At 30.0% G+C, this 15978-nt stretch overlaps 1 protein-coding gene across 6 annotated transcripts in view; it reads left to right on the top strand.

Annotated features, from left to right (window-relative positions):
- LOC142330499 (multiple inositol polyphosphate phosphatase 1-like) overlaps positions 1-15978 on the top strand; it is a 461575-nt gene that overhangs the window by 441141 nt on the left and 4456 nt on the right. For 5 of the 6 annotated variants that reach the window (XM_075375797.1, XM_075375791.1, XM_075375796.1 and 2 more), the window contains 3 exons: positions 2016-2225; positions 4341-4778; positions 8718-8818. In XM_075375797.1, the coding sequence (XP_075231912.1) occupies positions 2016-2225; positions 4341-4778; positions 8718-8818 (749 nt within the window). Of the gene's footprint in view, positions 1-2015; positions 2226-4340; positions 4779-8717; positions 8996-15978 lie in introns of those variants that run through there. The other variant, XM_075375792.1, reaches the window with a different exon arrangement.

Below are 15978 nucleotides of genomic sequence, written 5' to 3'. Positions count from 1 at the left end.
TGCTAACATATATTACCGACAGAAATAAAAATTTCCAACATTTTCAGGGAAGGTGGGTATTCCATCCCTTTAAAAATTATAAATAAAATTCACCAGATTATGCAGCAAATTAACAAAACCTTCTCTGACAAACATACCCATGTAGGAATAAAGTCCTTGCTTTTTTTATTGTTTATTAATGAGCTGCGCCTCAAAATCTTGAGTCATTCATTGTAATCTTTTTTCACAGACAACACAACTGTATCTACATCTGAAGATAATTATTTAAAAGGAATTGAAAATTGTATGACAGCAACTAAAAAAATGATTCATTGGATGGATTGCAACCATCTTCTTTAAACATGGATAAAACATCTTCTTCCTGGATCTTCTTTAAACATGGATTGGCTTCTCAGATAGACATAAAATTCTGATAGCATGGATAGAATTCTTATTAATGATAATGATAGTATTTCTACTGTCTACAAAACAAAATCTCAGGGTGTTTTATTAGATGACAAGTTCTTGTGAAATGATCAAATTGATTTTGTTTGTGACAAAATCGAGGCATATTGTTTTGCTCTGAAGCATTTTAATAAAATGCTGAGCTTATCCTCATTATTAAATATTTACATCTATGTATATTCTTGAATAAAGTATGTCATCTCTTGGGGCTCTCATAAGGTTACAGTTATTAAGATACAAAAATGGGCTATCAGATCATTAAGTATGAACTGTGTAGACCTATGTTTAAAAAATTAAATATATTAACTTATCTTTGTGTTTATATTTAAAAATGTGCAGTCTTTGCTGAAAAAAAAATTATTTATTCTTAAAAAATAATATCAAACCAGACAACGAAGCCGTTTTTCATGTAACTCGATACTTTGGCTTACAAGAAAGGGCCTAAACACTTCCGTAAGCATTTTTATAAATTGACTTATTTCAATCCAGTTTAACGTGTACATAAATATGTGCTCAAAATAATTTTCAATTATAGTGGATTCTGAATTGTAAATTCAGAAGCCACTACTTTTATATTTGAAATTTATCTTATATCAGTGTGATCTTATATTATTATTATTATTATCTTCACATCAGAGTAAAGATTTATTTATAGAAATTGAACTTCTTTACAATAAGAATGGATGCATATGATACATCATAGTATAAAAAATTAAATAAATAAAGGTTTTAAAAATGTAATCTGTAGATATAAGGAGCACAAATAGGAAATACATATAACAAAAGCAAATTTTGTTAATATCATTGTTGAAACAGAACACACACACAAATATGAACCATATTTAAATTTTTACATAAATATAGTGATCTCATATTATATGAAGAAACACAACACATATGAAGTGTTGACCAAATAATAAAAGGTTTGCTAACTGTTTTAAAATGAATAAACAGTCTTGTAATGAAGGAGCTACATTATTATCCATAATTTAGAAAAAAAATTATCTTCTATGAGGTATAATGATTTTGTACTATTAAATCATTTTTCTATAGTAAAAGAATAATATCTCTATTAAAATTGCTTATGTACTTCCATTAATAAGGTACAGAAACAAACAAATGATTTATATTTCTGTCACTTACATTAAATTTTACATTTAACACCATTACAAAAAATAAATACTGCAGACTCATACCTTAAAATACCATACTAAATTGCTTAAATGTAAGTTTCACAATGTGAATTTCCTACTTTAATTTTTTTGGTTAATGAGTATAATTTTTATCACTAAGGTATAAGTGTAAGTATGAAAAGCAGCCAATGCTAACAATTATGTGGTTGTGTAGATGCTTACACCTTTCATGTAGATTTAGAAATTCTGCTCAGTAACAGAAGAAATCAAAAATTTGAATTCCCAATCTCTGGTTTTTACTTATAATAAATGAAATTATCCAACTGAATCGAAACCATTCACTCAATCCCCTATTGAAGAATATAATTATATGATATTCATTAATATATTTGATGATTTATCTTCTAGTATTGCTTAAGAAAATATTTTATTATTCAGGAAAGCAGCTGAAAAAGAAAGTCCAGATATTCGTCCAAAAATGTCTTTATATATGGGACATTCAACAACAGTTTTGTTACTTATCTCTCAGCTAGGATTAACAAAAGGAGAAGTATTACTGCATAATAATTACTATGAAATGGCTGATAGGAAATGGAAGACATCACATCTAGCACCATATACTGGAAATATTATGGCAATTTTACAAAAGTAAGTAATATTTAATTTATTTATTTATTTAGTGTATGGCACCAAAACATAACACCAATTACAGTCAAAATTACAAACAAAGATTTAACAAACTAGTATATGCTACTGATTCTGGAGTCGCCATCAGGAAATCTTCAGGATTCCCTTCATAAGCTGTCCTAGAGCAAACTTAGAACTGCAGGCCATGTCGCTAGATATACCCAACAGTCCTTTTCAGAACTTGCTAACAAGAAATCTTGGACCTTCGGTCCGAATTTGCCACATAAATATGGAAATCATAAGTTATTCTAAGAGCCAGTATTTATCGAAACCTACAGTAATATTTAATATATACCATACATAAATTTAATAATTGAATTTATATGGGTGCATTAATTGTCATTTATTAACACAATAAAAAGTAATTCCTTTTTGCTGTTTCTGTGTCTTTTTCCTACACTATTTTATACCTTTCATTTAGTTTGTCTTCTTCCATATCAAGAATGTGTAAAAAATAATGGATAATAATTTTTATTCAAAACTAACTTATTTGTTATCTAATGTACCCTATTCATTTACATTTTTTAAGCAATTAACAACTTCATAATTATTGTATTATTTAAACAATAATTAAGATGTATTAGTTACACATGGATTTGTGTTTGTTGCATACAAAGAATGTAATTATAAAGAAATTCCAGCAGGATCTGGGGAACAGGAAATTGCATTGTTCTGTTTATTGTAATTACTAATACATGTGTTCAGGTTGTATAAGTTATAATTCTGTTTGTTATATTATGGCTAATTTTACAGTCATTTCTTGTCTAAGAGTATGTGTTCATATATAATATGAGACTATCTAAGCAATATAACTTCTCAGTTATTTAAACATTTAGTTCAATTATAGGTATCTGGTATTTATTTTACAGTAAACTTTTTTTTCTTTTTTTTTGTTTGTTATACTAACCAGTAAATCTGATCTCCAGTATTGTTTAATTAATATCAGGTGAGATATCATCTACCACAAATTTTGGTACAGTTTTAGAGCTTTAACATCAAAAGTTATATTTATTTATATAATTTTGAAGTGGGCTTCCTTTTTAGTGATTAGACAGTCAACTTTTATTTCAGCTCTGACAAACAATTTGTAAAAGTTTATTTGTTTAATAATATTATCTTTGTATCGATGAAACACCAAATAAGATTTTATTATTATTTTATTTATATTTATATATACATAAAAAAAGTCTTCTTCTTCTTCTTCTTCTAGTGAAAATATATATATTATATATATATATATATATACATTTAAATTTAACTTAGTTAGTTTTATGTTTGTAGGTGTGTACTGAAACTTTTCATACTACTATAAAACTAATTTTCCTATGTTTACTGATATCTTCTGTAACCATACATCACCAGATAGGAAAATACATTAAGATGTATTTCACATTTTACATGTATCACATTTTAGAGTAGTTCATATGCTTCCCTGTTAGATAGAAGTATATATTCAAGGCAGATGGGATGGCTATATGGGAATATGTAGAGGCCATCTGTAAAGTTATTTTTTTAAATTATTATGTTATAACAGTTTATCTCAAAGGTCATAACATTAGGCTTAAGAATAAAGCATTTTATGGTTTTTTAATGGTTTCATAAGAAATGGCAAATTTGTTTAAAATCTTCACTTCATCTATAAATCTTATAGTACATAGTGATTATAGTCTAAAACATTTCTGTTAAAACAAGAGGACTGTTCGATTTGAACTAACTTTCTGTTGCATTAATAGGCTGAAATGGGATTGACCTTTAATTAAACTTCTTTTTTCTTCTTTTTTTAGCCTCTGGGACCACCATTGCTTCAGAGAATAAGATGATTTTGCAGCATATGAATATGCATCATATCTGACCTCAGAATGAAAGGCCAATACCTACTACTCGTGTCACAAAGGCTGGCAACCTTTAATTAAACTGGAAATTTACTTGAGTTTATGGGAAATAGAATTTGTTCTATAAATAACTGATTATTAGTCAGATTTTAATAATAAACATGTTTAATAAATTCAATGTAAATACAAATTTAAATGAATGGTACTGATAATAAAATATATTTTTGTACTTTTCTTTTTTTAGATGTTCTACTGGCGAAAGAAACCGTGTGAAATTTTTAGTAAATGAAAAACCGATTACATTTGGCGATGCATGTGGTGAAGATAATTTATGTTCTTTTAAAAATGTTTATGAATTATTTGAACCTGTAATTACAAACGAAGAATGCAGTTTAAAATATTGTGATCACTCTCCAGAAGAAATGTGTAAACATCTAAATTTCGGAAAAGAAGAATGTGAAATATTGAAAATTCAATATAAAATATCAAAACAAGAGAAAGGAAAAGCTAAAGCTAAAAGTGAAGAAGAAATAAAAATACAAAAAGATAAGCAACAGAAGAAACAAGAAACAAATTTGGAACAAGAATATCAGCATGCATACATATCAATTATTATTTGTATTTTTGCAACTCTTTTTATACTTTACAAAATAATTGGCCAAATTTCAAGGATCCTTACAAGGTAAATTATAAAAATTTTAAATAAATAAAAATTAAATTTTTAGTGAAATTTTCTGTTAGAAAAATCCCTTTTAAGCACCATAATATCATGGAACTTAGTCCTGTAAACCATTCCATACAGAATGAGTAGTTAACAAGTGATCTTTTCCCAGGGAGTTATTAGCCATGACAAAATTGTTGCACATTCTATTTCTGACTTCTCATTTCATTATTAGATACTGTAGAAATCTCTGTTAAAAATTACAAAAAGTATTCTAAAATACAGTTTAAATAACAATTTATATTAATTGTTCACAGTGAAGATTAGTTTTTGTTTAAAAATTTCTAAAACTTATGTAGCATTTGTTCATGAATGTTTGTCTACAAAAAGATATGCGAATAAACTTTATAAACTAAACAAAAATATAATTCAATATAAGCATCTCATTTACAATAAGTAAATATATGTTTAATAAAAAAAAATAATAATAATAATAATTCTCAAATTAAGTGTACATTTGCTATGTATTTGAATAAATTCAAGTGAACAGTACAACAAAACAGCCTATCATGTGACAATTATGACTTGTCACATGCTGGCCATGTGGCCAGCATAACTGACTCTCAATTGCAGCAATATTGTTGCTTGTTACTTCTCTCCAAAAAAAAACCTCTCGGATAAGAAATGGTGCTTTAAATTTCAGAATTAAACACCCCTTATCTGAAAAAACTGTTCAACTCTTTGAGTTGAACAGTTTTCTACTGAATTTTAGACTTTCACAGATTCACTACAAAATATCCATAGAAGATAACCAATCATTTTATTTTATTCCAAATCTTCATATTTATATTTATATTTTCATAAAAAAAGTAAATACAAAATAGATTATTTTTACTAACTACTTCTGTCCTTAAAATTATATTCTTGGTAAAAAAAAAATTCATCACAATTTAATGGTGACATACTACTATTAGTTATATATTTTTCTTTTTTCTTTATTATTAACAAGAAGGCAACTTTTTGCTGAAATGTTTTTATTTACATAATGAACATTATATTTATGAAGCTGATGCCTGTTTTGTTTAGATTACTGTTTACAATTTAATGCTTTGCAAAGCACTGAATTAGCAAATAGCAATGTAAACCTTTTGAAATGAATATGCTACATGTATTTCAGGTGCAATAACTGTGACATATAGCAACATTTTCACTGTTATTAAAAATATTTTAAAAATATAATGACTACATATTAGAACAGAGCTACAGAACTATACATTCAGCTAGTGTATTGCATTAACAACTGATGCACTTGTCTCTTGTGACCCACACATCTATTGATCATTTAACATGTCAACAATAACCATAATGGTTGTAAACAACCTGACAAAAAAAGATACTCCCAAAAAATGTACTTTCATTTCCAGTAATAACAAACATTGCATGCATGCTTACTAAGGTGGTTAGCAATAAAGTGATTGTTGCTGCCTTTTTCACAGAGCCAAACATATAATTGCATATAAACATGTCAAGCCCACTGAAATACAGGTGATATTCAGTCCTACAAGTGACAGTTTTACTCTGTTCAAATCTGACTGGTATTATATGTCAGGTGCACTAATACACCACATTTATAATAAAGATTGTGATAAATAGGGTTGTCACAAATTAATGTATGCACCTGTTTCTGTGATACTGTGAATTAAACACACTGTTTACAATTCATAAGGAAAGAAATTAAAATTAAAAACTTGTCATACAAGTATACTGATTTTAATATTTTTTTATGAGCTCTGTTGCCATACTAGTTGGTATTTAAAGTGTTAAGTTATCTTTTACGTTAAAATATTTACGAGTGTTTAACACATAAAAAGTAATGTTGGAATCCAATCCATTATAAGTAAGATAACCTTTCCTGAGATGCTGCACTTAAAATCTTGGCAAATAATCTTTTATGGAGATTGATCAAGTATCAGCGGTATCATGAATACAAAAACAACCTTTCAGAATAAAGTAATCTTTATTTTAACCATTTCCAGATTTAGGTTAAAATTCAAACAGAAAATTAAATAACATTAATTAAGTAAATCATCAAAATTTCAAGTAATTGTATTCTATAAATTTCTAATTTTTAAAAATCTTTATAAATTTTATTCAATACTACAGCATTCAGAAAATTATTGTCCAGCCTAACTGACAGATTGGTAACATTGTCAGTCAGGTTGGTGTGAATTACTAGTTAAATTTTTTTATTGAATTGTTTTGTATAAATATAATTTTTAATAGGGCTGTGGTTCTTTTGAGCAATATATTTTTTAAACGTACATCAAGACTGGATTACAAACTATGTAAAGCAACATAGCAAATAGTTTAGCCCTTTAATGATTGAAATGTGAGATAGCTATACAAAATTAGATGGTTGAAGTGTTTTGAAATAAACTTAGATCTAGAAGACAATAGATTTCAATGTATTTTATATGATTTTCTTTATAATCTGTGACTTTCAATATGTAATAAATCTAATTTATTATTCTTCTTTTTCCTTTTAATTCATTATCCTGGGTCAGATGATGAACTGTGGATTGCCTGACATCTTTTACTAGTCCATTATCATTACCATTTCTATTGTTACACCTCTACTTACAATAATCTTTTTAATTTAGATTTATTATCGTAATTATTAACAAATCTGAATAATGTACAAATGTTTATAATTATTATTTCAGAAAATCAAGAGAACAGTAACTTTCTGAATTAACTATATTTAGCTACATTCAGTAACATGATTAAGGTGTAACAGTTCTTGTTACAAGTTGATTATTCATAAACACTTGGAACATCAAAGTAACAGTCTTTAAAGTTTAAAGGGAGTGAAATAAGAATGATATGCTAGTGGTTGAAGCCATTTTTAAATAAACTTGCTCCTTTATATGATATAAGTTAAACAACATCAGGTGCAGTTTTCTTAAATAATGTTGGCATTTGTCTAACAAATGTATGTTTGATTAAATGAATAAAATTTTTAAGTAAATTTGTAAATATGAGTGGAAAAGTTCTTACATCCCAATTAAATATTTTATTTCATCGAGTCTCAGGATAAATATCTCTGCAACAAAGTATCAGATTTTCCAGAACCTTTATTTATGAGGATTTTCAGATAAACCTGAAAAAGCCTACTTTAAAAGTTCTGATTCTAATGGTTCTACTGTAGTCGACCTCTATTAAAAAATCAATAACCATTTTTTTTTCAAACTGTGAAGAATTGCCATAGTGTTAATAAATGCAATTGTACTTTTTTATCTCAATTGTACTTTTTTATTCTTTCAATGGAGAGATAAGGGATTTACCATTTCTACTTCATTACAAATTCATAAAATATTTTGATTAAAGTAATTTTGATCATTGTTTTTAATTTTGTAGAAGAGTTCTTCTATTGGTGCTGTTGCAAGGTATTTTCCAGATAAATTCAAGCAAAGAATTTTTTTTAATTTCATTGTGTTCATAATTAATATTAGGATATTTTACTTTTTTCATCATTACCAAGTATCGAATTATTATTATACAAAAATATGTATAGCCGGATATCATTCTAGTCAGAGAAAAATATTACGTACTCCTGCCATTCCAGAGATCTTTGGCTCATATACTATAATGCATGAGCATTGTTTGCATTATTTCTCAGGGATTCCGTCGCTTATATTTATCAAAATTCCACACCTTAATTTTTGTTAAATTCATTTCATTTCACAGCTTAGCATATATCTTTTTTCATATATGAACAGTGCTTTTCAAAGATCTACTCAAACTTAATCTAAAAATAAAATAAATACCAAAGATAAAACTAAAAATACTTAATAAAAAACTTAAGTAATAATTTTTTTTTACATTTTAAAGTAAATTCGGTATTATTTTTTCAAGTTTTTTATTTATTGATGCCTAATTATTTTAAATATTCTGTTGCAGACGAAACAAAACAAAAAAGTTGGATGTAAAAATAAATAATGAAGTAAACCAAACAAATAAAGAAGCAAAAACAAATAAGGAAAAATCAGCAGAAGTTAAACGTAATAAGAAAACAAAATAAAAATATAAATTTTACATACAGAATAATTTTAATTAAGTTTCATTATGCATTTATTTTAAAACTTAATTTATATTTAGATGCAATCTTTTTTGCATAGAGTAGGGTTTATATTTTGTAAAATATTATAAAATAAATGTAGTGTTTTACATACAATTTAGATTCAGTAAGTTTTATTAAAGATTTATTTTTTAATGTTATGTAGATCATATAGAGCATCTTTCTACAAAAGAAAGGAATACATTCAGTTGTTACTTTTCGTTATTTTTGCAATGACCATATGATTAGCGAGAACAAATTGCAGAATACTGGTGGCATGTTTTAATGAAAACATGCCATACCCATTGTTCAGGAGACCATTGGTTCCAAGCATTCTCTACTAATTAATATGAGTAAATAATAAGTTTGGTGGACTGTGAATTATGATATCAGATTTAGTTAATTTGGTGACATTGACATGTGAAGAAGATAAAACCTGTAAAGAAAGATAATGCACGTCGGAATGTATGAGATATTTAATACACTAAAAAAAGTTAAAGAATTAACAAAAACAGAAATGAATAGCATCAAACCAGTTGACTGACTGATGACTCAAAAAATTTAACTTGCAGTGAAACTGGTTGATTCCAATATACTCTGTATTGTTATTAATAGGTTTTTGTGAGTAACAACAAAGTTCTGATTAGTTAATGTTAAAAAATATATATGAAATTTACTACTAAAATGAGTAAATTGTACAAAACACAATTTTTAGAAGGTTCAACTACTACTATAAATGTAAAGTTTACAATAATATAAATTCAATCCATCATAACAATAATGAAAATGAATAAGAATATAAATGTTATTTTTTGTGGTCCAAAAAAGAAATAAGAACTTTGTTATAATAACAAATACTATAAATAAAAGAAAACACTGGATAAGTTAGACATGAAAACAAAGCAATATGAAAAGATGAACAAAACTGTGAAATTGTAATTTCAGTGATCAGTGGAAACCAGTTTCTTATATTTTATCTTTTACGCTTACTCAACACCCTTCAATTTCCAGAATGTTATGAAACCTTAAATCTGTAACTGTATTCTTTACAACCTGACCGTTCTACAAGAGCTAGGGTTTGACAGAATAGTATACTTTTGAAATTAAATGAAGCAATGTAACAATAAAATATCAACAGCTGAACCCGTGATTTAATAAACTTGTTACCATCAGTCACTGAAGTTAAAGATATTAGGTAGTTTATTGCCGCCATTTATTAATGAGTGATAGCCATCTAAAAGCTATCCATATAAAAATAAATTGTTAAGGAAGAAAACAAAAACTTTTAAAAGTTTTGACAGTAATACCTCATAACTCCCATCTGAACTTGCCCATAAATTCTCTTAACTTGTTACACAAGAGCAAGATTTTATATTTTAGTTAATTTATTTACCCGATCATATTAATCTGCAAACCCATTATATTTTACCATATTGCAATGCAAGTGGAACACACAAACTTGACTTGTTAGAGGAAACGCTGAAACTGCTAAAGTATTCAAGAATGTGATTGTCCCTGTCATTCATAAAAATCAAGGGACTGGATGACAAAATTAGTTTCTGCTGAATGGTTTAATGACATTTTTGTTCCATCTGTGAAAAAATTTCTAAAAAAAAAGAAATTGCTTTCAAAAGTGATACTGATTATTGATAACTGCCTTTCTCACCTTGATGAAAATTAGTTGAAGTGTAAAGATAGAATTATCTTTACTCTTCAATCTATCTGGCGAGACCAGATAGTCATGTCCAGTTTTTAATCTAAATGCGGCAATGCTGACTGCTCAAAAGAGGCTATAGCTCATAGAGCCATGTGTGACAAGACTCTCTCACTTCTTGCCTACCGCTGATTCTTTGTGGTTTTCACGAACCCATTTATTGACTGCAGAGTTTAATTGTGCTTTGGCTGAGTCAAAAGAAGTAGTAGTGCTGGATGGCTGAGGCAGAGAGGTTCCCAGCTTTGCCAATTTGTCAGCCATTTCATTACCATATATATTAACATGGCTGGGAACCCATTGGAGTTTCAACTGCCAGCCTTGACATCTCAGTTCGTTTAAGGTCTTCCTGCACTCCAAAGTTCTTGTGCAGTCAGTTATAGTGTTACATGACAAATTCCAGATGGCCACTTGTGAATCGACAAAGAAAATTACCTTCTGTGTGGAAAGAATTTCAAGTTGAGTGGCGGCTGCTTGAACTGCAGCAATCTCTCCATCATAATTGCTTTGTGGAGCGCTGACTGCAAGATGCCCCTGAAAGTGGTGGCAGTAGTATGCAGCTCCTGTTTCTCCTGTTCCTGGTATTGATGATCCGTCTGTATAAATGTGCAACCATTCCTGATCTGGATAATCTTCATGAATGATTTGGAGTTCAGCCTGTCTTAATTCCACTTCATAAGAGGTGTGTTTTGGCAGTTGATGATATTTTAAGTTATATTTGGCTTGTGGCAGGTGTTCAAAAGAATCTTGATAGGTTTTTAGTGGCATCATATCTACAGAAGTCAGGCCGAACTTCTCATACAGGTTCTTATATGCAATGGGTGATCCAATTTGGGTTTTGAGCCTGCTTGCTGCTTGCTGGTAACTATCCATTGTTGCTTATACACTCTTCTTGAACATTTCCAGAAGTGCTGTGCACTTCTTTCATGGTGGACATGAAGAGGCTCCATTTGTGTCTGAGCTTCCACAGCTGCCTTCAGGGTCGGATTTAACAGCATTGGTTGTTAGTCTCAGACCAGTGTTCTGGACAAGGTTCATCTTATATGTAGTTGTGGAGCCAGTGGTGACTCTCACTTTGCTTCCGTACTACAGGACTAGTCTACTGTATGTTTTATATGCTGTCATTAACACTTCCTGGTTAGCTCCCCATTTTGCAGTAGTAAGTCTTTTCAGTAGATGAGTCCTTTTCATTGCTTTTCCCTCGCATTGTTCGACATGTGACATTTAATTATATAGTTAAATGTTAAACTATATAATTCAAATATTCAGTGTTTTGATACAAAATTGTATGTTATAACTTCAGTTTACTGTATTATCTAACTTGGTTTTGAGAAAAATAAAGTGGGCTATTGTAATTTTGACAAGTTTGATTCATATTATATAACTTTCCAGTAATCTGAAGTTTTCAGTAATATGGTACTACTGTAGGCCAATATGTTAGATTAGCAAGACTTTATTGCATACAAATTAATTAGCTGATTAAAACCATACTAACACACACAAGCACTCACATAGATGTACAAAAAGTAATTTTTATACTATTATTTTACATTAAATGGTATCTATTGTTATTAAACATCTTAAATTAATTTCATTATTAGGTTTCTATTGTTGTTCTAGTAAACAAAATAAATAAATTACATATGTGAAATTTGAGTATATATAGACTTTTGAGACAATAAGTAATGTAAGCATCTGTAATCAATTAATCAGTAAGCATCTGATTAATTAAATAAATAATAAGAATCTAAATTAACTATGTATATTTAACAAAATGAGTTTACTGCTAGTTACTTCAGCATTATATGTCACTGTCAGGACAACTTATCGTTATATTTAAATACTATATTTTGTACAACAACAAATATTTTGGAATAATTATAACAACTGACTTTTAAAGGATAAAAATAATAAATAAACTTTCCTATATTAAAATAAAAAAACACATTTTTCAATCCTTAATTACTTATGTTGTTAGATTTGTGGTACCATATATCTTAATGAATTTTATTTCTGGAAATATGATCATCCCTTGGTCCCTATTGCTAACTACAATATTATCAGAACCACCATACAAAATACAGTTTGCTACATCTGATTCTGGTCAAATGGAAATAAAATATTTTAAGTATTTAGATAATTCATCTAAATAATTATAATTCATCTACATTCTACTTTCATTCAAATCCGCCTCACTAAATTATTACATATACAGAAAGAAATTTTACATAAAAACTTCAATTAACCACCACCTTCAAGAAGTGTACCTGTTTTGACTGAACATAGTGGATTTAGATGAAGTACTGCGATAACAATGATTCTGATTGCTAGGAGGAAGAAAAATGTGTTAACTGTGGGTGATAACATACAGCTTGCTCACAAGGTAGCACAAATTTTAAAAAAGAGAAGGCAATTCTCAAACTTTGTACAGAGCAGAAACTATTCTTTACGTCCGTACGAAGAGAGTACAAAAAGACACTAAACTCTGGGAATCTGGTAAAAATAGACATCTTTTTGGCAGCCGCTGCTTCAAGGCAACTCTCTACAAATGCAGGTAATCAACAGTGTGGATCCTGCATTGAATTCAAACAGCTTATTAAGGTGTTATCTGACTATGTGGCTTTGTTCACAGCCACTCTTTTGGAACTAAGATGAATAAGAAATCAATAGTTGCAGCTAGTGAAACCAACACTAGTTGGATCCCTCTAAAAGCTCCTGTTCCCAAAGTTTTGCCTTTATGGAGAGGAGTATTACAGCTGACAGTAAGCCATCCATTAAGATCCCTGTTATGGAAGCCCCTACAAACACGCTCTCTGGGTTATATTATGCAACTTCCCATTTTTTAAAATTTCCCCTACCAACACCTCGAATACTGGAGGATATGGTTGAGGAACCAGCTGACTCCAGGGCATCAAAGGTTATTAAAATTAAAAATTCTAAAAAGGAAAACTGAATCACCTGTAATTAACTTTATATCGGTATCTTTTATTCTTTATCTATGTATATGCACAGTTATTTTCATTTATGAACATTATCCAGCGGAACGTTCATAGTCTTTGTTCTAGGACTGAAAGTTTTGAAAGAGTATTGATACATGCACCAGAACCTTTAATAATGTAATTCAAAGAAAGCTTCTACAACAAGAGGCAGTAATTCTCAGGGGCTATTTCTGTGAGAGATACAACTGTCTCGTAGATAGTAGAGAGAGGAGTGGTGGGACTGCTTCTTCATGCAGGATGGTGTATCAGCTACAAGGATACCACTAGCTACCCTCATTCCTGTAGTGCAATAAAAATTTTGGTCCCTTTCAAATTGCACATCTGCAATCTACATCTCTTACCAAACTCCAAGTTCGATGCACTAGATATACAAAATCTCCTCATCCAAATTCTATTTCCATCGTTATAGTAGGAAACTTTAATGCTTACCATATTTTATGGAGAGTTGATAGTCTGTTCCCCTCAAGGAAATATCATAAACAAAGTGAGACAAAACTTGGACCTCTACCTACTGAATGATGGATCATTCGCATTTATATCTTCATAGACTAGTAGTTTATCCAAATCGACCTCTTCTTATCCTCATCGAGTTTACTCCCTCAACTTAATTGGTCTGTTTGTGACAACTTTTATGCCAGTGAGAATAAACGATTTATTATTGTGACCGTCTGTTGAACAAAAGACCATGGAGATGGATTGTTGAAAGAGCAAATTGGAACGATTACCATGAAGCCTTCCCATGACGATAGTGATGACAACCTAGATCAACCTACCTCTTAACTTCCTGGTACTCAAGAATGCTAGTAGATACATTCGACATCAGGAAATTCAAAATGTCCCTCCACTTCCTGGTGGAATAATGATTGCAAAAATGCAATTAGGAAATGGCGGCAAGCATTCCAGAAATTTAACCACAGGCTTACAAATGAACATCTTAATTTGTATTGTAAGGCTAGAGTGGTATCTCATTGTATTCAAAGATGCTAAGAAAAGTCATGGAGGAATTACGCAGACACCATCTCATGCACTACTCCCACATCTATGGTGTGGAAGAAATTACACATGCAATTTGCGGATCTCAGAAACAGTCTATCTTCGGACTTATTCATGAAGGAGAACTTCTTACGTCGTCATCTGCAGTCGCAACTAACATGGCAGACTGTTTTCATTTGGCATTCCTAACTTCATCATATACTAATAAATTTCAGAGGTATAAGATACAGATGTAAATAGTACTGTTGAATGTTGGTGATTTGGTTGTCAAATTAAAAACTTTCTTTACATTCAACAAATTGTCACATGCATTAAAAAAACACATGTGACACCTCCCCTGGACCTGCAAAATTCATCTCAATATGCTCACACCGCTAATGGTTGTTCTCTGCACAAGACTTCTCACCTGTCCAGTGGGAAGATCGGTGGGTTTTTTGGTCAGAATGGTCAGAAGCTATTGTCGTACAGTACTTAAACCTGGTAGAGACAAAAGCATGCTCCTCAAACTACCGCCTTATGTACTTGACAAGCATTTTGTACAAAGTGATGGAGAGAATGGTGAACTGCAGGCTTACATGGTATTTAGAGAAACATGCCCTGTTATCTCCAGAACAATGTGGCTTCCGCCAAGGATGATCTTTTATTGATCATCTGGTATCACTGGAAACAGCTATCTAAAATGTTTTTTCTGCTTCACCAGCAACTCATCGCTATTTTCTTTGACATCAGGAGGGATTTCAACATGGCCTGGCGATGTGGTATTCTAAACACTCAAAGAATGGGGAATCGTGAGCAATATGCTTACCCTTCATTATTAAAGATTTCATAAATGACTAAACTTTTTGTGTTGGAGATTCTGTGTTGAGTAGCATCACCTTGGAGAATGGACTGCCTCAAGGAAGTTTATTAAGTGCCATTTGTTTACTATAGCCATTAACAGTATTACTAAATATGTTAAGCCACCTGTTTCATCTTCTCTCTTTGTTAATGATTTTGCTATATATATATCATGACCCACTGAACAGCCACAGCTGAAAGACTACTACAGAGTACTATATCTTGCCTTGAAACTTGGACCAATGTTCCATTCTCATGGGTTTCACGTTTCTCACCTGAGAAAACAAAATGTGTAGTCTTTTCTCATTTATGTTTTCACATTTTATGACTTGAGACTCCTCAAGTCCTTCTCAATGGGGAACCATTGTTAAATTTTTAGGTTTGCTTTTCGATAGTCATCTTATGTGAATCAAATACATAAAACAGTTAAAAGCAAGTGTTTAAAAATTCTAGATGTGCTTTCAGTCCTTAGCAACACCAACTGGAGAGCGGCTCAATCATGTTTGTTAAATTTTGATGATCCTTAGTTCAGTCCATCACCTACTCTTCAGCCCGTGATACAAT

The sequence above is a fragment of the Lycorma delicatula genome, chromosome 9 (assembly GCF_047948215.1).
Source record: "Lycorma delicatula isolate Av1 chromosome 9, ASM4794821v1, whole genome shotgun sequence".
Classification (NCBI taxonomy): Eukaryota; Metazoa; Arthropoda; class Insecta; order Hemiptera; family Fulgoridae; genus Lycorma; species Lycorma delicatula.
This window is presented reverse-complemented; position numbering and strand designations above follow the sequence as displayed.